Source organism: Pyxicephalus adspersus, chromosome 1 (genome assembly GCF_032062135.1).
Source record: "Pyxicephalus adspersus chromosome 1, UCB_Pads_2.0, whole genome shotgun sequence".
Taxonomy (NCBI): Eukaryota; Metazoa; Chordata; class Amphibia; order Anura; family Pyxicephalidae; genus Pyxicephalus; species Pyxicephalus adspersus.
The window spans coordinates 63,650,972-63,676,299 of NC_092858.1; the positions used below are offsets into that span (position 1 = coordinate 63,650,972).

At 35.6% G+C, this 25,328-nt stretch overlaps 1 protein-coding gene across 1 annotated transcript in view; it reads right to left on the reverse strand.

Moving 5' to 3' along the window:
- Window positions 1-25,328, reverse strand: part of NALF1 (NALCN channel auxiliary factor 1) — a 264,133-nt gene that overhangs the window by 7,069 nt on the left and 231,736 nt on the right. The window contains exon 2 of the mRNA XM_072411880.1: window positions 1,719-1,890. Coding sequence (XP_072267981.1) covers window positions 1,719-1,890 — 172 coding nt within the window. The remainder of the gene's footprint in view (window positions 1-1,718; window positions 1,891-25,328) is intronic.

Here is a 25,328-nt window from a genome sequence, read left to right on the forward strand (position 1 = left end):
GTTAGAAAAATATTGCTTAGAATACTCTGCATAAAAAAGTTATAAAATTAATGTATAAAATAGGATATGATAGTTTTAATGAATGGATATATACGGTAAATGAGAAAAGTCTAAATGGGAACTTTTTCATGTCAGAGGAACACTGAATAAAGGTTTAAAGGTGAAAAGAAAAAATGTCTTTATTCATGGGTACCATGGGGGTATGCAAATTTATTTTCCCCAGTTTACCTATTCATCTCTGAAGTAGGTTTGGTATCATATGTGACTGTGTTTTTCTATACTAGCAGTGTTTTACAGTGGCCTTTTCCACCCACCTACTGTAAAAAACTCGGTGCCTGGCTGTTACTTCCATGTTTAGTAATGCATTGGATGCTGCATGTAGCATCTAAAAAATGAGCAGCAAAGCTGCCACTTGTCAAGTAGAGCGTAATTACATTTATTGCTTTACAAAAAACATTAGTCTGAATATGTACTAAGATTTTATTAGAAAATGTAACTGTGTCCCACAGTAGACCCAAATTTACCATCCTGTGATATCTTATAAGTTTTAAAAAAAACTTGGATCCATGGGCTACATAAAAAATTTTGTACTACTCCCAATGGTGAGGCTACATCATAGCATAGCATGCTGATGCGGGCGTCATGCAGAAATTCATATCTTCTGGCTTTATTTGTCAACCAAGTTTGAATTGTTTTAGCATCTTAGCATCCTAGACATAGTAAAGAAAAGTAGCTAATCACTTGATAGGACTACAACTATAAAACACCAACCACTATTATAATTAGCTTAGGAGATATTGGTGTAGGCGGTAGTTTTAGTGCATTTGGAAGCTCTAACCTCCAGAGTCATTCACTGCTTATCTGACCTGGTCACTTGCATTTGCATCATTATACATTTGTCCCACCTTATGAATAATGTATAACACAGTGGTACACTTAAGCCTAGAAAAATCAAAGGTGTGGAGTGTCCAGGACCTAGGGAAGTACAATTTCAAACTCAACTGGTTTGTTATGGGGGCTACAATAAACATGATTTAGGGGATTACCAAACAAGGCTCTCAATACACTTCTAGGACTTATGAATAAAGACAAGTTATCAAGGCCAGAGTGCTGCCACTCCCATTTTTACTTATTACCCCACAAGGAATTTAAAGTGTATTACCTGTCCAAAGGGAATAAATCTCTCTTTCATGCATGATGGGGAAAGTAATAAACTCCTAAATTCACTGTCACTGCATTACTCTGTATTTAGGGAAGGGAGTCATGGTGGATGCATTTATATGACTCCCTGGTGTGGGTCTTCTGACTGCAGAGGTGACCACAATAGAGGCAATGTAAGGAAGGGACACCATGATTTGTGGTTACACCCCTGTGTCAGCAGCACTGGCTGAACGCCTTTGGCAACTGTGGCACAACAGAATAACAAAGTACAAAAGAAATGAGCTGTTCACAGCCAGATCCAGAAATCAGTGAGATTTGTACTTATTACCCCATGGAGAATTAAACGTATATTTCTTTCCCCAAGGCAATAGAGCTGTCTGTCACACATGGAAGAGCAGCACCCAAAACTAGGGGAATTATTATATTTTTTTAAGTATAAAGTCAAGCCAGAGAACTAGCAGGATAAAAGTTCTACAATGACAACCTACAGAAAAGGTTTCCTTTATTTTTCTTGGGGCTTTAAATGATATCTTTGTACATTCACAAGTGCATCTTACCTGTACAAATGAAACTTGATAGTCCACCATATACAACGTCATCGTTGTCTGGTAATATAAACGGACACTGCGTTTGAACCTCCAAACAGTATTGCTTGCAAGGGATTTTGCTACTGCATTCAAATTGTGTAACTTGAAAATACTGGGAACACAGCCAGGACTTATAGACAGTCTGGAAAGAAACAAGAAAACATAAGGTAATGTTATATAGCAATTTGTTTTGTTTATTTTACCTCCAAATACATTCATTTAACTAAGCTTTAAAATGATAAGTAATCATCACACAAGGGATTTATAATAATCATTATTTTGACATGTCCACTGTGCAATTTAGAGCCTCGAGTAATTGTATTTCTCATCTGGTGTTGTAGCTAATTTACATAATACATTAACCTGCATACAATGGCAGTGCAATAGATGCTTCATATCTATTCCCTTAATGGTCTAATGGTTGTTACTGTGCTATTGTGTTATCAATATTTATTCTGCATAATATACAAGAGAATCAATGGACACAAAGTATGTCACATAACCAATACCAACAGTCAAAGCATAGCAAGAAGCCAGGTTCATTCATCACAAAATATTTATAATATCATTAATACATTCAGTGTGTAGTTCTACTTGAACAGAGGTTTTATATTTAATGAAACAGGAGAAAAAAGTGAGCAAATAAAAGGTTCAAAAGTGCTAAAGTTTAGTCTATAGTTTAGACAACTGTAGACACGTGGAGAAAACTTCACTTCAGTTCATGTGTTCATAAATCAGGTCCTATGGGTCTGCGAATGTATTTATTGCCCATAATTTCCCTGGATAGGAGTCCACAGAAACATAAAGGAACATGACACATATTATATACATTTTTCATTGTCAACTCAGTTGCAGTGCTACCTTATGATATCAGATATGTCCAGAAAAATGAAGTATAGCTGTAAGGTTCAAATATATTTATACCGTAGGGTAAACTACTGAAATCAACATGATTTTACTACTTTGCTCATCAGAACACAAAATATGGCATGAGATGAAGAAATGCATTCAGATCCTGTAGCCTCAGATCCAACCAGGAGCAATGGAATGAACTAAATTGCAAAGTCAAATAAGGTCACATGCTACAGTACTTATTAATAGATCAAGACACTAAGCAAAGAACACTTTATCCTACCCACGTGTATTTAGTTATTACTTCTCACTCTGACACTCATGTTATCATGCTTACAAAGTACAGGCTCAAAGAATACCATGTTAGAGACCAAAACCTCTAATGTTCCATGTTCTGAATCCTCAAACATATTCTTATAAAATTGTTGGTCATATGATCACAATAAAAACACTGCTTTAGTGATCTGTAAATGATATACAATGCATCATATATTTTACTGTGTACTGTACTGCCAGCAGAGCCTAGACCCACAGTGTGCATCTTCCCGGGTGCAGCAGTCAAATAAAAGCAACCAAATTATGCTAAGCACCTGTCAGCAGCAGGTAGTCACCATGGCCTGCCATCTGCTCCCTCGCAGGCTTCAATTCATGTAAACTAGCTTGTTGTGAGATATATGCCAATGTACGTGCCTTATGAGTGTTGCTCATTTTGTTTTGATGCTCGTCAATTGCACATTAAATAATCAAGCTTTATGGGTTTTTCAGCAGTCCATATTGCAAACAAAGCAATATTGATCCATTATGTACCAGCAGTCAAAGCAGAAATAAAAACAAGGATAAAGAAAATATTACTGTGCCCATAACAACTAATTTAATTTATTGCTTCCTTCCTATTGGTCCTTTTTTTAGAGCAGCTATGTTTTATAGTAACAAGCTCAGACAGCAATATTTGTTTGGGGCATGTGCTGTCTTGCTAATAGTCAGAAATTCACAAATTGGTTCAGTATAGTTGAGGTCAAGAACAGGTTATGCAGATTGCTGCGTGTGAATGTTCATTGGGCATTTTGTTAACAAAGCATACCTACCTAAAAGCATAACCGATCAATGTTGTACGATTCAGAAACCCCTTTTATTGAATCAACAACAAGTAGTTAATTGAACTGATTCCTATATTTATGATCAAATGAAAACGTCAGTTTGTGCCAGATAGTCTTTGTTCAATAACTGGGAATTCATCTGGTTAGAGGTGTAACTATAGCCAGGATGTGAATGTGAAGGCATATGAACAAGGAGTGCACCACAGTCTAGATACTCATTAAATGACGCAAATAACAAGGAATAAACTCGGAATATTATATATACACTCTTGTTGTTGCATTAGTGGAGGTAACAAATGTAGCTGGACCCTTAAATCTTACATAAATTCAAGTATAAACCTAATTCCAGTAAAGTAAGGGGAATCAGTGAGAAAGTCCAAGTTGATTTTTTTCCCTTGATAATTTCAGACCAGGTATGTGAAAAATAAGTAATAGTCTTTATTTTATTACTATATTATTAGTTAGCATATTCACTAAATAGCAGCAATATTGAACAATGATTACTAAAATCTGATCATCGCTATCAAAGACTTTTGCTAAATTCTTAGGATAATGTTATATACCCAACAAAACATTTATGCCACAAAGTTCACAAATGAACTGCACACTCTGTACAAATATGTCATTATTAAAACACTGAAAGGCAAGACAGTCTAGATGTGATTTACTCTGACAGTGACTGCTGAAAATTGTGTTCTTCCTCTGGGAACTGGCTTGCTTAAAGCACTAAGAAGCTCTTGACTACAATGAGGAGTTTTGCATGTTGTGTGTTACATAAATGTCAGAATTTATGTATATCCTTCAGCAAAAAAGGTTATTTTTACCTTTTCATGTTTTGCATCTTATACTCTTTTACTTTGTTTAATTTGTTGACATCAAACATGCGGGATGTATTATAAGTCACAGAACTGACAAGCTATGCTTTTCAAACATGTAACAATACATTTATCTAAAAAGAAATTGACAATATGTGGTTTCCATTCAAATGGTAGATGCTGAATGGTCTGCTCAGAAACATGGCTTTGTCGTCTTTATTATATTATTGGCTTGTGTAAAGAGACACTGTTGTCTGGCTCAAGAGACAATGAGGGTGATTTACTAAAGGAATTTAGGCTGTTCATTTACTAAAGTGATATATCACCTTGCAAGGTATATTACACTTATGAAATCCTCTTTGGCCCTTGGTTGGTCACTGGTTATGTAACTCTTGTCCTTGTGCATGAGTCCCCGGCAGCTGGCTCCGGATGCAGCAATGTCTCAGAGCCGAGCACTATGCTACACAGCGCATATACTGCTCAATGTACAGCGACAATGAAAAGCCACCAAGAGCCAAAACTTTTTTTTTGACAGAAGAGACATGCACGCATGTCCATTTTTTCAGTTACCACTATCACCTTGTTAATTAGGTAAATTGTGGACTTTCCCCTCTTCCCCTCTTGAGTGAAACTGGACAAATGGCAGGGGTGTGATTCCAAAGATTAGAAACTTATTGGATACACCCAAAAGGAACTTGTGAGAATATGCAAAAATATGCTTAAAATTCAGATTTTAAACTTGTGCAAATTACACTTTCACTATCTAGCAAGTCATTGACCTGAAACAAGCCCACTGCCAATAAATCCTTTAAGGACCAAACTCTTCATGTATAGTTATTCGAGGTCAGTGACCCATTAGGTACCTAAGATAGGATCCTGATGTTAGTATTGGACCATACACCTTTACAAACATATCAACTCCTTCATTTATTCATTTGTGTCTTTAACGGTTCTCTTCAAAACCTGTCTTTGATCTAAAATACTGTTTGGCTGAGATATAATTCGGAGGATAAAAAGTGCCTCTGGAATCAAGAACATTTTATATATTTTCTAGTGAAGATAAGAAAAATGAAACAAGTATCTGATTCAATGTATTTTTCTGTGGTCTTTTATGTAAAATATAGTAAAATTGCATAAACTGTATATACAGTATTACATAATTCATCAATGCCCCAAATGCTTTGGACAAGGCATTTAATTTCTTTGGAAGCTTTGAATCCTATGGAATTGTCTATCTGTATTTATCATATACATAAATTTGGTGTCTGCTTAGATAAATATTTGCATCAACTGCTCAAATGTAATTTTCTTGTTGCAAATACTTTCACCGATCGCTTTTACCAGCTGCTGCTTAGGTTTTCCTACAAAATACAATTGTTTTTGTTTAAATAAAATAAATCTGCTTTATCTTCTAGCTGAATTCTTTATCCAGTGTGCTGTTGTTGTCATCATGATACTGATAATTTGACCATCATTACATGCTGTATTCACTAGGGATCAATTTGCTAAAATTAATAGGATTAAACATTTCCTAGCAATAATTTACACGTAGCAGGCTGAAGATGACTGCCTGTAATGTCTGTTAAGGGAAACTCATGTTGGGACTTGATGACAATATTTGATCTTTATTGCAAGTTGTGTGGGGGGCAAATTACTGAACCCATAATAGAACTGAATACCGGGCAAGTGTTTGACTGAGCAAGGTAACAGCAAATAACAAGATGAACTATCAGGAGAACTTTTCTCCCTTCTTTTCTTCCTTATTTTTTAACAGCTTTATATTTCAGATAAATAAGACATGGTAAAAGTTTATCTATAACCAAAACACTTTCCCTTAGTTTTGGATACTGTATCAAAGGAAGAAAGCCACCATCCGGTTTTGTTACCAGTGGAGGCTCCATCGAAGAGGCTCCTTCACCTTCTATCTGTTAAAAGATGTAAGAACAAGAAGAAAGGGCAATCTTTTTTTTACAGAAACACAGATAGAAGGTAAAAATTTAGGGTTAAGGTAGATATAGGCTAGAACACAAACAACGCCTGACAGGGGTTTATTACTTTCTGAATTGTATTTAATAATAAAAAAATAAACTTTAATATGTATCTTAAATCAAAAACATGTATGAGATTGCAGTTAACCAGCCATTGGATGTAGTGGATGAATCATTTTTCTTTTTTAAGTACAGAAAATACTTGTTAAGCCTATCGGCATTGCAGTGTTTTTGTAACTTCTTGTGTACTGCATAGTTATCTAAGATAATGTGATCAGATTTCCTAGTTATCTTCTGTAAACTACAAAACATCCTACATAATAGAGACTTGGAGAAGAGTGATCCTAATAGTCACTGTCCTGAACTGGACCTAAATGTCTGTAAACTGGACTGGTTCTTGTAATGCTGAAGACATAAATAACTTAAAGTACTAAATCAGATGGTTTCCTAAAGACCAGCTAAAGGTGGCCATAAATGGTTTAATCCATGGCACAACCTGCTAGCCCACTGGAGCATTCCCAAGGATCAGTCTATTAGACTTCTGATTATCACCCTTCACTTTCCTCTAATAGTACCGATTACATATGTTTTGTAAATCCAGGATCCTTTAATTCTTGCCCGTACATTATCCGCTTTCTTCTGTGCTCATCTACACTCCTTTCTTATGAATGTGTCTTATCTCAAACTTCCCTTTCTGTGTCCACCCCCTAGTAAATTGGCAAGAGTATTTTTACATGGGAGAAAAAACAGTGAATTACCTTTACCTTGTTAAGTATTATACTTTATTCTCCTGATCACAGACCTGCCTTTCCTTGAAGCTTGCTTTGTATCTCATATTTCTTTCAAAACTGAAGAAGCAGCTTGGAAGGCTGCAAAACGTCTTCAAAATTACAAGAATGAATCCATATGAATGTGACTACTAGATATACTGGGCCTATACTTACTAAACCTGGCTTAATTTTATCTTGTGTGCCAAAACCGTTACCACCCTAAAATACCAGTCTTTTACTGAATCCAGATGCAGGTTTCCAGAAATACAAAATCCAGTGTTTAGCTATGTAAGGGACATCTATTTCTTACACCTCCTATAATAAACCCTATGGTACATCTGACAGGGCTTAAAATTACTCTTCCAACATACACTTAAATAAAAATGATTAGTTAAAGAAAGAAATACTCCCTCCTCCCATCCCATTTACTATATATAGTGTGGCAAAAGAATTATAAACATACATTAAAGCGTGCAAATAGCTCCATGCACAGATTAAACAAATGCCAATGCTGTCTTACCCGTCAAATGATTTGTACTTTTGTTGATCAAGTTGTAAAGTTTACAGAGCTCTACCACAACACACAGACCAATCTAGTAGGACAAAATGCCAGCTGCTGCAGTTAAACTACACTCACTCTAAAATGTTTTCTAGAAATTTATGTTTTTTTTTCTAATAAACACTAGGAATGGTATAAAACTACATAAACTACTATGAACTAACATGAATAGTAAGATATCCTGGACACTATAAAGAAGTTGTCATAGTCCTGCTCTAAAGCTAAATTTCCAGCCCCCAGATGTGCCATTCTGATGTCTCCGCTGTCTGTACATTGTGTAGAAGAATGCCTTAAGTATCCTTTATAACTTTTCAATTTGGTCACTTTGGGACTTTAGCTGTCTATTTTCTTTAAACTATGATTTAGGAGCACAATAAAAAATGTCATGCTTGACAATGAAAAAATAAAAATAAATATTCTTCAAATAGCACCCAGAAAACAGTAATATGTATGCTGTAGTCAATGCTGTTTCTAGGTTAACAGCACCACCGGCTAAACTGGAGTGCAGTGCGAATGGTATTCTTACTTTTAATGGTTAGGAAATATTGTGCTAAATCATTTGTGAAATCTTTGAACGTAAGTTACTTTCACCTGAGTATGCTTTCATTTGCAAGTTCTTCAACCTCAGAGTTCTTTTTAATTTCCAAATTTTGTTGTTGCTTTGCATCTCATGTTTCTATGGATGGGGGATAAGATATAACACTTAACAAGGTAAAGTAAAACTCACTGCAATTTCTTCTATGTGACTTAACTCAGAAAAGCAGACTGTGAGTTAACTGAGGTATGGACATCTGTGAGATAATGCTCATGAAAAAAGAACAGATTTTCTTTGTCTTCCTAAAATAATGATCATTTATTGTAACTGTATACTTTTTTTTAATGAATATACAATTTTTAGCTAGGTTGTATATTAGTTGTATTGGAGAGCAGAGTTAAGTAAAACATCTCAATAAAATGATCTACATGATCTGATAGGGTCTAAATTATCTGAAAAGCTCTCAGGCATTCTTGATATATATATATATATATATATATATATATATATATATATATATATATATATATTGAAATCTATTCCAATGGTTAAAAGATAAATCCATAAACGTGGTAGTGTAGGCTAAGGTATATCAGAAACTCTGGTGCACAATTACTGTCACCCAAAATAACTTCTGTTGATTGTTTCAGATGACGGTAGAGAGTAGACTGGAATAAGACCAGTAGGTGACCCATAGATGACCAACAACCTTGTCAATGACATTTGGTGGAAACCTGTATTCGCACAAGATTTGTGCCTAAGACAATACCAAACGGACGTTTCTGGAAAAGAAAATACTGTATATGCACATAGCATAAATTATAATTAAAATGTTCTACACATAATCAAACACATCGATCATTACACTTTATGAGGTCTAGCTTGAGTACACCTCTGCATAATGTTGTGCGCATTAGAAATCATTTTGACATAACAGAACACGTGCAGAGATTATAATGTTTTCAGACATTTAACATTCACTTTACTATATTTGTCTTACATGATATCTACAGGTACTAAAACTACTAAATACTCAGCAAATCCATACACAATGTTATTATGATGAGACTTCATTGCCATTTGTATGGCAGAAGGGGATTACAGTAAGTATTCATTGTCTTTAGACTGTGATGGATTTTTTTAAACAGGGGAAGCTGATCATGCTAGAGCAAAGGTTGCGGATTCCCCATCTGCTGCATATTGTATTGTATATAAATTAATAAATTCATATTCACATCTAGGAAAGAAGTCTGCTTATATCCACAAACGGTCTATATGACCAGGTTCACATGGGTGCTGTTGCACAGCAAAGACATACTTTTAGTTATACGATCAGTGTCTGTGTGCCTTAGGGGATGTTTCAAACTACCAAGGAAGCATTTCAACTCAAAATATTGTCTGTCATTGAAGCAAGCTGTGGCCTGGAATACCACTCTATTATATAACAGTTTTAGGATTCTGTGCACGTCTCCTATACCTGCATAAAACTGGTATCTGCCATCAGGAGACTCTGGATGGAACTGTTGTTAAAGGAACACAAACCTATTTTTATTGACATTGTATAGTTAAATAAACAAAAATACAAATTCAACCTTGGGATTTCTGGTATTTTCTTAAAAAAGAATGACATTTTTTTTTTAAATAAATATGAACATTTGATATTGTTGGGCAGTTATATAAATTTTTGTAGAGGCATAGTCTGCTGCTGTCTTTTATGAAGTGCAAAAACTGACTTTTGATAATATTTGACTGTGATGATTAAAGAGGAAATCACAGGGCTTTTACAACTGCAAAATCTTTAGTGAGTTTGAAGTTGTGATCATTTCAACCGTTATCAAAATACCAGTCACTTATTCGAGATGTACTGGAGGTGAAAACATCCAGGGCCCTTCCAGCCATCCCCAGTAAAGGCATTTTATTCACATACTAGAGGTTTATCCACTGAACTGCATAATCTAGCACACACATAGTCAAGCGGATCAGCAAATGATTCTTTTTTTTTTTTTTGCACAACTTGATTCTCTAGTCTGCGAGCAGTCCATCAGAATGCCACAAAAATGGTCTTTGTAGCATTGTAAACCTGTTTTGTGGAAGAAATATGGTCTATGTAAACTCTCATGAATATTCCTAACTGCCTAGATCATGCTTGGTTATTAAAATGGGTTATCAATGGAAAAAAATAGCAAATATACAGTAGTCATACACAGCCTGGGTAAAATAGGTTTGTAGGTTTTTACCTTTACATCAATATATATCTGCATCATTTTTATCTACAAGTAGTGAAACATCAAAAGGCTTGGTGTGTTGGATACTACTCTGAAACTAACATCATTTTTTACAACATTTAATTTCATTACAATTAATCATCTTTTCCCCAGCATAATTATGATAATTTAGGTTATTGCATCTATCCATCTGATTCTGCACCTCTTGCACTCTTGACTCCTTGATTGTTGAACATTTCTTAAATATTATCCTGAGGCCTGTGAGAATTCCAATGATTACAAGTTTTTCTCAGTATTCTGCTGCAGTAATAATGGCCATAAACTGTAATCTAATATAAATCTAATATATATTTTCTCCTTGAGTTTCTCAAATGCTACCATTTTATTGTCTATATCTGAAAGTATTACTCAATATATCCCTGGCTAAAATCTGGGGTTACCATGCAGCGAATGTTTAAACTTTGTTCCCGTTTTTCTTTCTAATAATATCTTCATGCCTCCGGAGTATCTTCATAGTATAGATATATTTGCACTATAATTAATTTCTCCTTTCTCTTGGAATGTGGTATGAAGGACAATGATATACCAATTGTCTATCAGATATTAAATATTCTTTGTCTGTTAACCATGGTAGTGCAAACCGTATCAAAACTGATAAATTATAGCAGAAAACATCTGGGAATTTTATTCCAGACTCCCTCCAAACAAGTTTTTATGCTTTTATTCCTTGATTACTCCATTTTCATGTAAATGACCTCCTTGTTTTAAATATTATTTTTTTTATCCTGGAAAAACATTGGAAAAGGCAGTGACTATGCCCTACAATATAGATTTTCAAGTAGTATAAAATATGAGCTGCAGTCAAGTAACTGCAAAAACACTGTGGAAAAAAAATTGAAGAATACAAAGCTGCCTACAAATGTTTTAGGAACACTTTTGGAACTCTCAATGTGGCTACCATGATGTAGACCTTGAAGTATTTGAACCTAAGTAAAGCGAAGTGAACCTGCTTCAAACTTAGCCATTTCGAACTAAACATATGCATAGATTTTCTAACCCCAGACTAATTGGCAGCTTTATATTATGTGCAAATCTCACTCCCATATCCTGAGCATCCTTGTTTTGAGGCCCTCCCATCACCAAAGGGAAGTTTGGGGTTTCAGGAAAAGTGAAGATTTGCATTCAACCTAAAAAATCAATTTTTTGGATTACGTTTTTTATTAAGGTAGCCTTTCCTTATACATTTTACATCATATGTTTATTTTGAATTGCCCAGGTTCAATATAAATTTATGTTAAACAGAACAGTTCCATTCATAACATCCACAATTGATATGAATGGATTGTACTATCAGTTTTTCTGCTTGCATAACATGACATTTTTAATGAACCTACTGTGCTGGAGTGAACAACCGTCAAAGTAGCACCTTTTTCCTTGTTGCATCAAATCCGTTACCATCAGGCTTGGCTTTCACTGTCTATGTTCTACAAATTTGTTGTGGAGCTGAATTCTCTTATTAACTAGTTTATTGTGTCTGTAATACAAGAATCATTCTTGCATTTCAAGCAGATGCCTTGAATCAATTTGCCACATTTCCATTCTGCTGGTGTTTCCTTTGTTTTGTTTCTGAAATTCTATTAGTATTCCCTACGTTACTTTTACACTTCCTCACAGAGATCATCGAATGTAAAATCTTACATGCTGGCACAATGTCATACCTTGGCTAACTGAATTCAAATGAGATGTTACACTATATTATTAGATCTACAAATAAATACATCATATTTCTATAAGGAAATCAGGCAGGTCATAGGATATAGTAATAAACAGCCTTGGAGTCACATATCTCATGTCAGCTAGTTTTATCATGCAACTTTGTAACTTTGGCAAAAGCCATGGAAATAACCAACATGCTGGTGCTTAACTTGTGATTAGAGATGTGGAGTACCGTAAAACCATACTGTTAGGAGACACTTATCTGGCCAATCCCACGCTGTGTGCTACCGCAGTATAACATGCCTCGTTTAGTCTCTGTGGCTCGCAGCAGAGGGATCAGGGAATTAATTGTCTGCCTTCTGCTTAGCAGCCCACAGAGGGATCAGGGAATTAATTGTCTGCCTTCTGCTTAGCAGCCCACAGCATCCTCTACTTCCCTTTAGTTGTGCAGCCTGACATGTACTTTCCCAGCATCCCCAGCACATACTCCAAGACTGTGCACAAGGGGATTTTAGGAGCATATTAGTTCTTGGCTTCATGCTGTGCTGCCATTGGCTGCTAGGTGTAATGTTTGCTGGTACAGCGCACCCAGCCCCCTGAGACTAAATGGGGGCTTGCTATAGGTGAAGTGTGTGGCATTAAATTGGGGGACTGGCCTCTGGTAAGCACTGGCCACCAGATAGGAGCCTTACACACACATTCTTTTATCATTTATTTATTCACCGGAAGCAAATGAAAAGCACTGACCTGCACTGACTGCTAACTTTCCGTGGGTAAAAAGCAACCAATATTTTCCTTGTATGCAGCCTTTAAGTTGATACAGTATATGTAAAATATTGGCCTGATATAGCACGTCAGTATTAATAAAAACTTGCTGTTTCCTCTGGATACATCTTTCTCTGATACCTGGCCTAATTGTAAAGACAAAGCTGAGAGAGAACTATTTATATATGTACAACATTACCATGCAACACCCTCTAAAAGCTATAAGTAAAATTGGATTTACTAAAGGAAATTAGGACATTTATTTGACAAGATAAATTATTACCTTGCAAGGGATATTTCACTTAGCTTAGTGAATTTGGTAAAACAATCACTTTGCAAAGAATGCCCAATCACAGGCAAGACGTTAAAAATAAGCCTTTTCCTTCCACATGATTGTAGGGTTGAAGTCAGCAGAGTTCCATCCTATTTACTAAGTAACTACATAAAATATCCCCTGCAAGGGCATAATTACCTGCTATATGATGAGCATCCTATAATTGACAATTAATTATTTGATACATAAAAATATTTAGAATATATATATAAAAATATATGGAGTATAAAAATAAAAAATACCATATACCAATACCAATACCAAAAAAAGTCCATCATCATCCCCTGTGGAACCACAATATGGCTCAAAATGGTTCTTTTTGTCACTAGTAATGCTTTATTTAGAGCACTGTTTGCAAAGGCCAAGCTGTGTGTTGAAATGTTTATTATATTTATTCATATATGAACGCACTTTCTTTACCCTTATGGAGTAGTTTGATTTTTCCAAAAATTGAAAAAAAAATATATTGTTTTCTTCTTAAGCACACAAAAAAAGACTCAGCCACTAAATATGCTAGGTAAAAATGTTATACAGTATATAACACTGTCACATTGTCTTGTATGTGCTTTTCTAAGTTGTGTGGTACAGAACTAAAGCAGTGATTCCAATTCGTTACTTCTACAGCACAAGATACAAATGAATTACCTGCAACCAGCTAATACTTCAAACCGTGTTTCTCACCCACGGGCAGTTTAACATTGCCATTTGTTGAGAAATGCTGCATGCCTCATCTGCTTGTTATTATCCCTGGAGACATGACTTGTTCTGCTCTATCACAGCGTTTATACATGGCATGTAGATAAACACTTACAGCATCATATCCTAATTCTCCCCCTCAGCATTTCACTGTCAGCATAACTGCAGACCTACAAAATACAGAGATATTCTGGCTTCAAGCCATGCAGTAGTTAGGCTGAATCTCTTAGTATAACAAGCATCTAAATGGCTTTTAATCAGCTATATCAGAGCAATAGTGTCTAGTGAAACATAACAGGCAGATCATGGGGTGAGACATAGTTTATTACAATTCCCATGGATTGATAGCCAAGTTGATGGCTTAGTGAAATACATTTAATGATAAATTCCGTTAGGCATGTAGATACTAATATAATGGCTGGCAACACACATCAATATTCAGTGTCGATTTATAAGTTATATTACAAACATTTTACAAAAACCACCTTTCTAATATTATGTAGATCCCCTTGTGCCACCAAACAGCTCTGTGTCATTGAGGCATAAATGACACAAGACCTCTAAAGGTATCCTGTGGTATCTGGCATTAAAACGTTAGCAGCAGATCTATTAGGCTGCGGAGTTACTGATTTCTTCCAACAGTGCATCTTGCTGCCATGTGATTCTCGGTGTGTTCTGACCACCATTTGTTTTATCAGCAATTTGTGCTACAGTGGCTCTTCCGTGGAATCAAACCAGATGGGCTGCCCCCACTGTCCCAAAGCACACCATTAAGCCTTGGGAAACCGTAGCCCTGTGCCAGTAAGACTGTTGTCCTTCCTTGGATAGGTTTTGGTAGGTACAAACGAATGCATAATGGTAACATCCCACAAAACCTGCCATATTGAAGATGATTTTAGCCCAGTTATATAGCAATCACAATATGGCCCTTAAAATTTTCTCTGACCCTAACAATTGACTATTTATCCTGCTGCCAACACATCATCTTCAATTTTAATGTTTTTGTCATTTATCATCGAAAATACATATAATATACCACCCAAGAGTTCTGATTCTATTGAGTTTCAGGACATAAAAGGTATAGGTCTCAAGAAAATACCAAAACATTTTGGTCAAATTTTTGGACCATTTAATAGTTTTTGTAACCTTGTCCCTTAAACAGCAGTTATCCAGTTGGACGGATGTTTGCATTGTGTTGCCTATGGATGGAATACCTACAGATCTTTATATAAAATACTAATCTGAAAAGCTGAGTAAATACAAGAATCAAGCTACAACCCAAGAAACTTCAATATTGCTAAATACACAATAATTAAAATGTCAAATTTGTTTGTAATCGAGGTCTGTGTAAAGGCTTGTTGCAACAATTTTGCAAAAATTACAGGGCGGTTGCAGCACCGTCCAGATGTCAATTTTACCACCCCATGTCACTTATCAATAAAGCAAATGCTTGAGCCATTTATGTGTGTCAGTGTTATGTATAGGGTATACTTTACTCCACTTAGGCTGCAACAAAGATAGGAGCCCAGACAGCGCCTTACCGAGAAGATGGAGGACAAGCAGAAGTCTATAGGATGACAACAGTTGTTCCTGCTCACTGTACACATGCTAGATTTTCGCCAGAGACCAAAAATTGTACAAAATGTATCCAGTACACTGTTTAAGCATAAAATTAAGGTAACTCGGTTAACAATATATATCTTAGAAGGATAATACTAAACAGATAATAGAGACAGGAGGCCTTATAATAGGATGTTTTTGGAAATGGTGGGCACCTGTTTCAGCTTCCAATGTTGCTCCAAAATATTTGAAAGCTCTGGTAAATTTTGGATCAATGGATCAAGCTTTCATTAATTTCAATAAAAACATGATTTTGTTTTCCACTTTTATGTAAAACTATACTACTATATGTAAAACTGATAATAAAACTGCATTTCGGGCCTATACTACACAGGCCTAAAAACCCATTGAGGTTAGATAACTGCTAAAGGCATTTCCGTTTGTCAGCATCAATATAGGGAATTAGCAATGCCATGTACTTATTAAGCTAAATCATTTTGAAGCTTTAAGACACCTTGAAAAAATTGGCCAAACATACTGTAACAAATCATGCCACAAAATACATTGCCTGTCATGCTGGAAAGCTCCAAAAAACATTTTTGTGGGAACACTATTCTGAGATTTATACATGATCTACCTTGACTTGTCTTGTAGCCTGTAAATGTGGGAAAGGAGCAGGTGATGTACAACATTAAGCAATATACTACATAAATCTGATACTCTCCTATCAACAATAGTTATTCATTCTTATTCTTTAATATTAAATTCTAAAAACCACTTTACTTAATGCACAAATAACCACAATTTGCATGTAAGATGAACTTTCATAAATGACATATCTGATACCTGAAGTTTTGTATCCCCATAGCATGGGGGTGGTGAACAATCAGCTGCTTCTGCTATGTTGCCCTTATTATGTATTTCAGCATTGCTTTCAGCATTGGTTTATTTTAGGGTAGTGTCCCATAACAAACCAAATTAAAGTTACTTCATTCTGACAGGCACCTTTAGTAGACCTTGTACCCAGAAGGGGTTGCCAGCAATAGGGGAGTAATAGTTAAATACCACCTCTATGGTTATATGTTTTTAGCAAACCACTACTGCATGTTAGTAAGAATAAATGAATATACCACAAATTAAAGTTTGTGGCAAGTTAAAATAATTGATAAATCAAATTTTGCTAATTTTTTAGCAGTAGCTTTAGATTTTCAGTGGTACATCTAGTCCCGGGCCAAGGTGCCCTGTCCTCACTGCTCAGACTTAGCAGTTTGAGCTGTGCTACCATGGTTTTGAGTGAGTAAAGTCTAAGGAAAGAGTTCCCTGTGACATTACTGCCCATATAAGATACAAGTATTTGTTCACCGCTACTGTGTAGGTAACATTTGAATATACTAGGTTCTACATTTGGCTGATACACGTTGAGGCTATTATAATTAGGCTGAATGTAACTGGCAAATGCTGTCAAATATTACTTGATTGAAAAACTAAAAATGAAGGATTTCCCAGTGAGTCTTTAATGAACAGACCCATTATAATACAAACTATATAATAGGAATATAAAACTATAAACTGAATAGTTCTAAATTAAATACTTCAAAATATGGGGTAAGCTAGGAAACATGCTACATAATTTAAAATAAATGATTTCTCCAAAAGTAATTTATATATGAAAAATATACTCTTCCACCAAATTTCTTTTTCTCTATCTATCTACTATCTATCTGTCTATATATCTATCTATCCATATATCTATCTATCCATCTATCTAATCACTAAGCCTTAGGCTGCATACGCACGTGCAATAAATGTCGCTGGGAAGGATCCTTCATAATCCTTTCCAATGACTAATGACTGAACAATGCATGAACGAGTGCTGTATGTAAAGTGGCACCCTGCTGCGCACTACCCCCCTTCACTTCAATTAAGATTGTTCTTCGTCCTTGGATCCGCCAAGACAGTAGTTCGGACGATGGGCGCTGTACACATGCCAGATTCTCGTCTGATATCGTTCCTGAGCTGATTACCAGACGGGAAGCATTGCAAGTGTGTACGTAGCCTTAGGTGAACTTGATAGTTCTGTTATCTTACTTTGTTTGTCTTACTTTTTTTTTTACTTTGTACTTTTGTATTTATACTTTTATCAGTAACGTGTTTAATAGTGCTACTTTCAGACCTTCTAATGTCATCACAAAAACTGTAATTATACTTGTCAACAAGAGTTTACCACCTTATTATTGTTAATTACAAGGCAGTTATTATATATAATTCTATTTTAATTGTAATTATTGTAAGTCTATAAACAACTATAATGAAGATGATCTACAGAAACAGTGAAGCTGTAAAATGAACTCCTATCATAAGATTAAGGAAAAAAATATGCAAGCCAGTAATACATTAACCATTTTTATGCCTATACTAATGTTTTGGTGGCTTTGTGATATGTTATGTTATGCTTTGTTTTAATGCTTTAAAAATGTCAGTGTCTCAAAGCATAACTTGAACCAAACAATTGTTTATATATAAGAAAGAGAGAGAATCACACATTTTTTCACATAAGATTAAATTTAGAAAAAAATCATGAAAACTTTAATAAATAGACACTTTAGTATTACTGTTAAGGAAAGTTGATATTTTGACAGTTAATTTTTTGATGCACTGCAGATGATCACTGTAAATAATGTTGGACTGTGTTGTTGGAAATGGGGGATTGAATAAGTTTGCACAAAATGTAGTTAATTTCTACATGGAACATGGCTTTGTGTTTCATAGGTACTGTTTCCAGAAATGCACAGGATATGGTACATACATGCAGGGAAAATAGGCTAATACAAGTAACTGATTACTTTTTGACAGATTTCCCTGTCCATGGCAACATCAAGCTGCCGTAATACCTCGCTAACTTTTTTTGTGCCCAGAAACACATTACAGTTTCAGAACTGTAATAGAGATTAGTTTTTGATCCCCAAACTTTCAGTTATCTGATTTAAATTGTTATTTATTTAAAACGCTAGGAAATGGTGACAAAAACACTCTCTAAATTACCTTGACCTCCTTGCTACAGTTCCTTTGCTGTTTTGCTGACTGTAATGATTCAGGATACAAATACAAATATATCAATGCTTTGGAGGGCTGGATAATAGATGACAACCCTATGACCCTCAGGAACTAAACACATATGGTTTTGAACCTTCCAACCCCTAATAGAAAATTAAGAATGAGCCTCTAATTTTGCTTCCAACATATACTTTTTGCTCCATTTTCCCATTTCATTTCATAATGAAACACAACTAGCATGGCAATATTTAGGAAGAGGCATGTAACAAGTCAATGGTTATAAGCCCCATTAAAAATTTGACTAAAACAGTTCAAATTGTTAAGTTATAGGACTTAAAACATAGCAATAAATTTCAATGTTTTAAACATAATATCTTTTAACAAGTCTGCTTTACTTTTGCTTGCACTTTATACCTAAATTTATGACAGGTAACTACAGACTTGTCAATGTACTCAGTGTTAGATGTGTGGCAATGCTAAGAAAGGTTGATGGGGTGAGACAAGCATGGTTTGCAGAATGTGCAATGGAGGTAGCAGGTGGGTGTTAAATGGAACTTTTTAAGGGTCACAAAACACACAGAACAAGAGAATCAATAGACTAAGCTTTATGAGTAAATTTATAACTGTCTTCATCTCATAACAAATGGTTAAACCAAAAAAGGTATTGTACAGCCTTTCACTACTTACATTACTGATTGTTTAATGTAAGTTGTAATTGTAAGGTTCTATATTCTATGAAATACCATTTAGGGGGCAGAAAAGTGAGATAAAATAATGACTTTTTATGACAAAACATACTTCTTTATGAGATATAAAGATACTATTCAAATGACTATCCAGTATGAAAAACTAAATACATCTAAGGATGCCACCAATTATAGAAAAGTAAAATTTGCATTGGTGGTTTGTAATAGAAGTACCCCTTTACATATGTGGCCAGGTATTAGTGAAAGAAGGACCCACTTAAATTGGATTTAAGATTTGTAAGGGTCTTCTTACACTGGTGAACAGTAATAGGCTGCCATGTTTTAATTGGCAGTCTGATGCCCCCTTGCAAAGCTGATCACTGGAGAAGGCATAAATTTACACTTACATTGGTGGTTAGTGGTAGTGGCATGGTTTCTGAAAACTACATGTCACTTCTGTTTGTGTGATTCCTCCTCTGGAGGGAGAGCCACAGTGCCATGACAAATGCAGGGCCAACTCATGCAATCACACTGACCTGTAGTGCAGTTTGCCACTCGTGGGCGCATTGCAGGAGTTCACTGTGCATCTGGGAGCATCTAACCATGTGGTTTTCCACCACAAGTGTGAAAGTTGCCTAAATGTTCAAATTGTAACATATTTGTGACAAAAATACCTATTAGGAACAAACAGCAGTGTCATGCACTAACCTTAATAACAACTTTTGTTTTATAAATGTAAAACTAATTGTTTTAAACACATTCTCTTTGTATTGTGTAGTTTATCCTAAAGCTATATTTCCCCAACCCTGCCTCTTTGTCATTAATTTTATATCTGTAGCACTGAACACTACCTTACTAACGTTCTAGTCAAAGTGCCTTAAACTTTACACTTCTAACCAGAATGCACGTTATAGTAGAAAGTAATTCGTAGGCTACATATGTTGCTATGACATGAATGATGAAGTCTGTGATTTACTTTAAGCCTGTGAAGGTTGAAGACCTCATTATTCAAGAATTATTAGGAAACTTTAACTTCAATACTCCCACCCATCTGGGATGTGACAGATTGGGTAATATGCCAAGCACTTCTTGTTCCTATCATTCACCCCAAACTAACAATATATCTTCAACTGTTTGTCTGTTGTTGGTATGTATATCCTACCACACAGGCTGTCATGTATAGTAAGTAATGCCAGCACATCTGCCTTCCTACCCATGTTGTATGTCGATGAACATGTCAAGGAAAACAGCACAATAAATCCAATTCTTTCTTACCACTAGTCTTAATTAAATCACACAAGCTGCTAGGAACATAAAATATTGCAATGTCATTACGAAGAAGCTTTTATGTGTCCTGATTATTAAAATTAATTTTCAGTGTACTATTATGTATTAAAAAAAAGTTGAGTTGCAATGCAGAAGGAAAAACAGACGGCACAGACAAGGTTGAAATATCAGTTTGTACAGGAAAATTTTCATGCAACTTTATTGCCTGTTTTAAACATTTCAACTTACATTTAGTTGAGCCCAATGACAGCGGTCTTGCCCAGTAGGTTGTTTAGTGCACCGCCATTGTGGATTGCTAAACAATCCTGGGGGGTTGTCGCAGTACAAATACAAGATTTTTGTGATCGTTTTGGGATACAATAATAAATTAAAGTTGTAACATGCAGAGAGATATGGACTCTCCATGTGACTGCATTGATTGATATAGTACAAATATAAATGAGTAGATTAAAAGTGTCTTCATACCTAGAAGTACCAGTTTTTTTTTCAGCTCCTGGCACTGAACAGCAGGGCAAGGCAGAAAATGAAAGGTGCATTTATTGACCTATCAATTGTTTAAGAATACACCTGAGAGTTCTTGATCATCTCCCTTTGAACAAAATAAAAAAAATTGCTTTGTTTGCCACTGCATTCCTTTATAACCAGACACATATTGATTAAAATGTCCTGTGGGTGATTAAATGCCGCTAAGGCACTGATCAAATACAATAATTACAAAAGATGAGGTTTCTATGTGTTAGTTTGAAAGGAATGCCGTGGAATCCCTGTATAAAATATTAAAGATCCTCTGAAGAAGAAAGCGGAGGATTTTCTTTTCCATGTTTTGCTTGTATATAGCCTCCAACTGTTGTGCACTGTAGGTTTTCTTTGCAATATATTGTAAAGTTTTCAGAAATTGTAAAGTAGCTGGCTTGACACAACTATGTATCTTACATTCTTACAATATAGTGCTATGCATATTAGGTAATTGTAGGATACCTTTTATTTTTCAAGCATAGCGGTTTCTCTACATCAAGCATAGTGCCAACCTACCTGTTGAAATCCCTGTTGAAATCTCTAGAAATATTTCCCTTAGTTCATGCCACAATGACAATGTTTTTTTGCAGATCAGGAAGTAGGGGAACTTTATGTAACTATGGAAGATCAGGCTATTTTCATTAAGTTGTTTTCCCCATCATTTCCCATCATTTTATGAGTGGATACATTAACACAAATCTATTGTTGGTTGAAGTATCGGGATGCTAATGATAATGTGCAATGGAAATTATTCTCCTAATCCATTTAAAAAGTAATTTTTCTTCCTAACTTTGATTTACAGAAAAAACACAAGCATTTCAAAACTGATTTCACATGACATGTTCCCACAGGTCCCCAGGACCCCCCCCCCCCCCCCCCGATGGTTTATTTTTACTTTTGTTTTACAGAAAACCAAGTTGTTTTTTACTTTTGTTTTGGGGACATCCCACAGACTCCCTAATCCTCCTGCCTATTTTTGATGACAATACCAAATGCAAAATGTCAGTGAAAATACATTTCTGAATCCCTTTAATTAAATTGTCAATTGATTGCGTATTAGTAGGATGGGGATGGGCCAAGACCCCTTTAGATTTTTATTGCCATTTTTGTCCCCATGTGAGATATCCTCTCACTTCCTGCTACAGGGACAAAATAGAGGAACATACAATGATTTCCTTTTTTTTCTTTTATAAACAGCTAATATAGTTCCTCATGTGTAACTATTTATGTAGATAGCCACTGTAAAAAATATTTGCATGCTATACATTTAAATAATACAGAGACACAGGTGTTACAGATTTGGTTCTATTAGCCCAAAGCTAGCCGTGTCTTTCCTGCCATTTTCATAAGTCAGAATAAAGTGAGTTAATAAAGAAGGCAATCTGACTTTTTTATTACCTCTGATAAATTAAAGCAATCCAAATTTTCTGGCCAGTATCCTGTCCTTGAGTGCCAAAGCTGTGCAGTCCTGCTTTAAACTAAAGCCATTTAATATGCTTGTCAGTCGCACATTGGGACTTTCAAAACTGCCTTTGGCAAATGTACACAATCAGAAATTGCTCAGCACATTTCTTCCTACTGTATGATACAGGGAAACCCTTCAATGGGGCCTTAGGGATTAATCTGATCCACAATTCATTTTCAGGTCTCTCCACCAGACAATTGTTGTCAGTTTATTTTATCCCTGTCTTTTCAAATAAGATTTCTGTGTTGTCTTTGTCGATGTGACAGGGATGTTACTCCAATAGGATTTGCTTTCACACCGGTGTCTTAAATTACCCTGATCAGAATGAGTGAGCAGCATTTTATAGGCATTGCTAAGGTGAATTACAATTTTACATTGCTTGCTTCACAGCATGGATTGCAATTATATGACTGTAGATATATATGAATTATAGAATACAGCAGGCAGAATACTGCAAGCAGTAGCTAAATTATTAGGCTACACCATTACAGGAATATTGTTAAGTTTTCATTAAAGTATTCCATGTATTGCATACTGAAGATTAATTGACATTTCCTGTAAACTTATAACAGGGATAACAGTGAATTACTGCAGTTTGTATACCATCATAACACTTTAAAGGTTTAGGCTAATATTTGCAAATCAAAATTATTTTTTAGAGCAAAGCTTTTTTACATGATGATATCTATAATTTATACAGATCTCAACTTAAATACTGTACTGTACAGACAAGCAATAATTGCCGCTTGATATCATTAGTGATCGTTTCCAGCAATAGGAATGAATCTGCACCGTACAGTGTTATTCATTTCATAGAGAGAAGAGGGGGGAGCTGTAGGTATCAGCTATGTCCTCCCTATAGGAAACAGCAATGGTCTTTAGCTGATGGTCATTCAGTGATCCGGCAGGACCAATGCTGCACAGGCATTTTGATAAAACAAGACAAACAATAGTGATCATCCTGGGCAATGAAAATTTAGTTTCTGTACATAGCTTAATTCTAATATAAACAGTGTGTTTCCCAGGCACATTTTCTAAACACCTTTAGAGCTGAAATAAGAATAGAAATAGAAACATTTGCATTGGGGATTTAAAAAAGAGCAGGACTTTCCCAGTGTGATCACAATGTATTTTATTTCTTTATATAGAAACAACTTAAATGGAATGTTACAGAATAAACTGAGTAGTCACCTTTTCCCGCAGTCACACAAGCACACATTTGCCCATTATGATTTTATTTTATCTGAAGCCAAGTGAAGCAGAACTACAGTCTGGTATACAGTATGCCGAACATACAATAAAAGTCTCCCAACTCTTTACTGCCTATATAGTTATCTTATATGTCACTGTCCCAAAATAAGATATTCTGTTTTGCCATGCAGAAGTCTTTGATGTAATTAGGAATTTTAAACAGTGGTTTGCAACCATATCAAATTAACTGAAGATGGAGGCAGGGTTTTGGGTGGCCACAGCCAATTCAAGCAACATGAAGCACCAAGAGTTATGGGAGGTCAGCAAAATGGAAACCTCAGCCTGGGGCAGTGGATGGCAGTGATCTAAAGAACATTAGTCAGGACCCCAGTTGGTATTCTTAAATTGGGAAGGCTCTTACCAGCAGCTGTCCCCAAAAAGCTTTACCTAATGCATTTCTCTTCAGGGCCAGATTGATGTTTTTACCATTAGAATAACTATTGTCAACAATAGGTTTTGTCTCATGTTAATGCCAACATCCTTTTAAATCTGTGAAACTTTAATTCTCAAATTACACTTTTTATAGTATTGGGGACATTTGCTGGGAGAAAATATTTGTTACAAGTCAATACAAACTTCATTAACATAGCATGCTTGGAATGCCTATCGGTAACCTTTCCCTAACAGTGGGGGGTAATTGTAGAGGAAGGCTTATTCTTTACAGTCTGTCCTAAGTAGATACAGTGCTTGCTTGGTTCTTTATGTTTATATTTGTAGAATATGTCATTATTCAGTAAATGGATGATTCCTCCATTCACTAAATGAGTAATTGACAGATTCTACAAATGTAAACATAATTACCCCACCTAGCTCTACATTTTCAAATCAAGGGCCAGGAAATCTTACACTGTAGAGGTGTGATTCAGACAGTCAGGTTTAGCTATTGGTGCTGATCCACAAATAACGTGTATTTACAATGCTGTACAATGTGATTGAATATTAATTTATTTTTGAGAACATAAAGATGATTTTTTTCACAACTATGTTTTGTGTGTTTATTTGAAATTTTTGGCATCTAAAAAAGTAATGTTTTTTATACAGCCATATTTGCATTCATAGAAATAGAATAAACACACACTGACCCAAGCAAAAGGATAAATGAGACAAGAAGGGCATCATCCAGATGGCAGGGGGTTGTGGAAGGAAGTAAAAGAGGGGGGGAACTGCAGGTGGCTGTGGGATATGGTGGGGCAGCTGGGGGCACTTCAGAGGTCTGTGAAAGGAATGCAAGGAGGGCACTGCAAAGTGTTAAAGAGAACTGTCTGTAACTGTGTGGTTGAGATGTGGGCTAGGTAGGTGTGGAGGGAAGGGAAAGAACCTCAGATGGTTTAGGGAGGATGCTGGGAGGCACTGATGATGGCTAAGTACACTAAGAGGGGCCAAGTGAGAGTGGATAGAGTTTCGCCCAC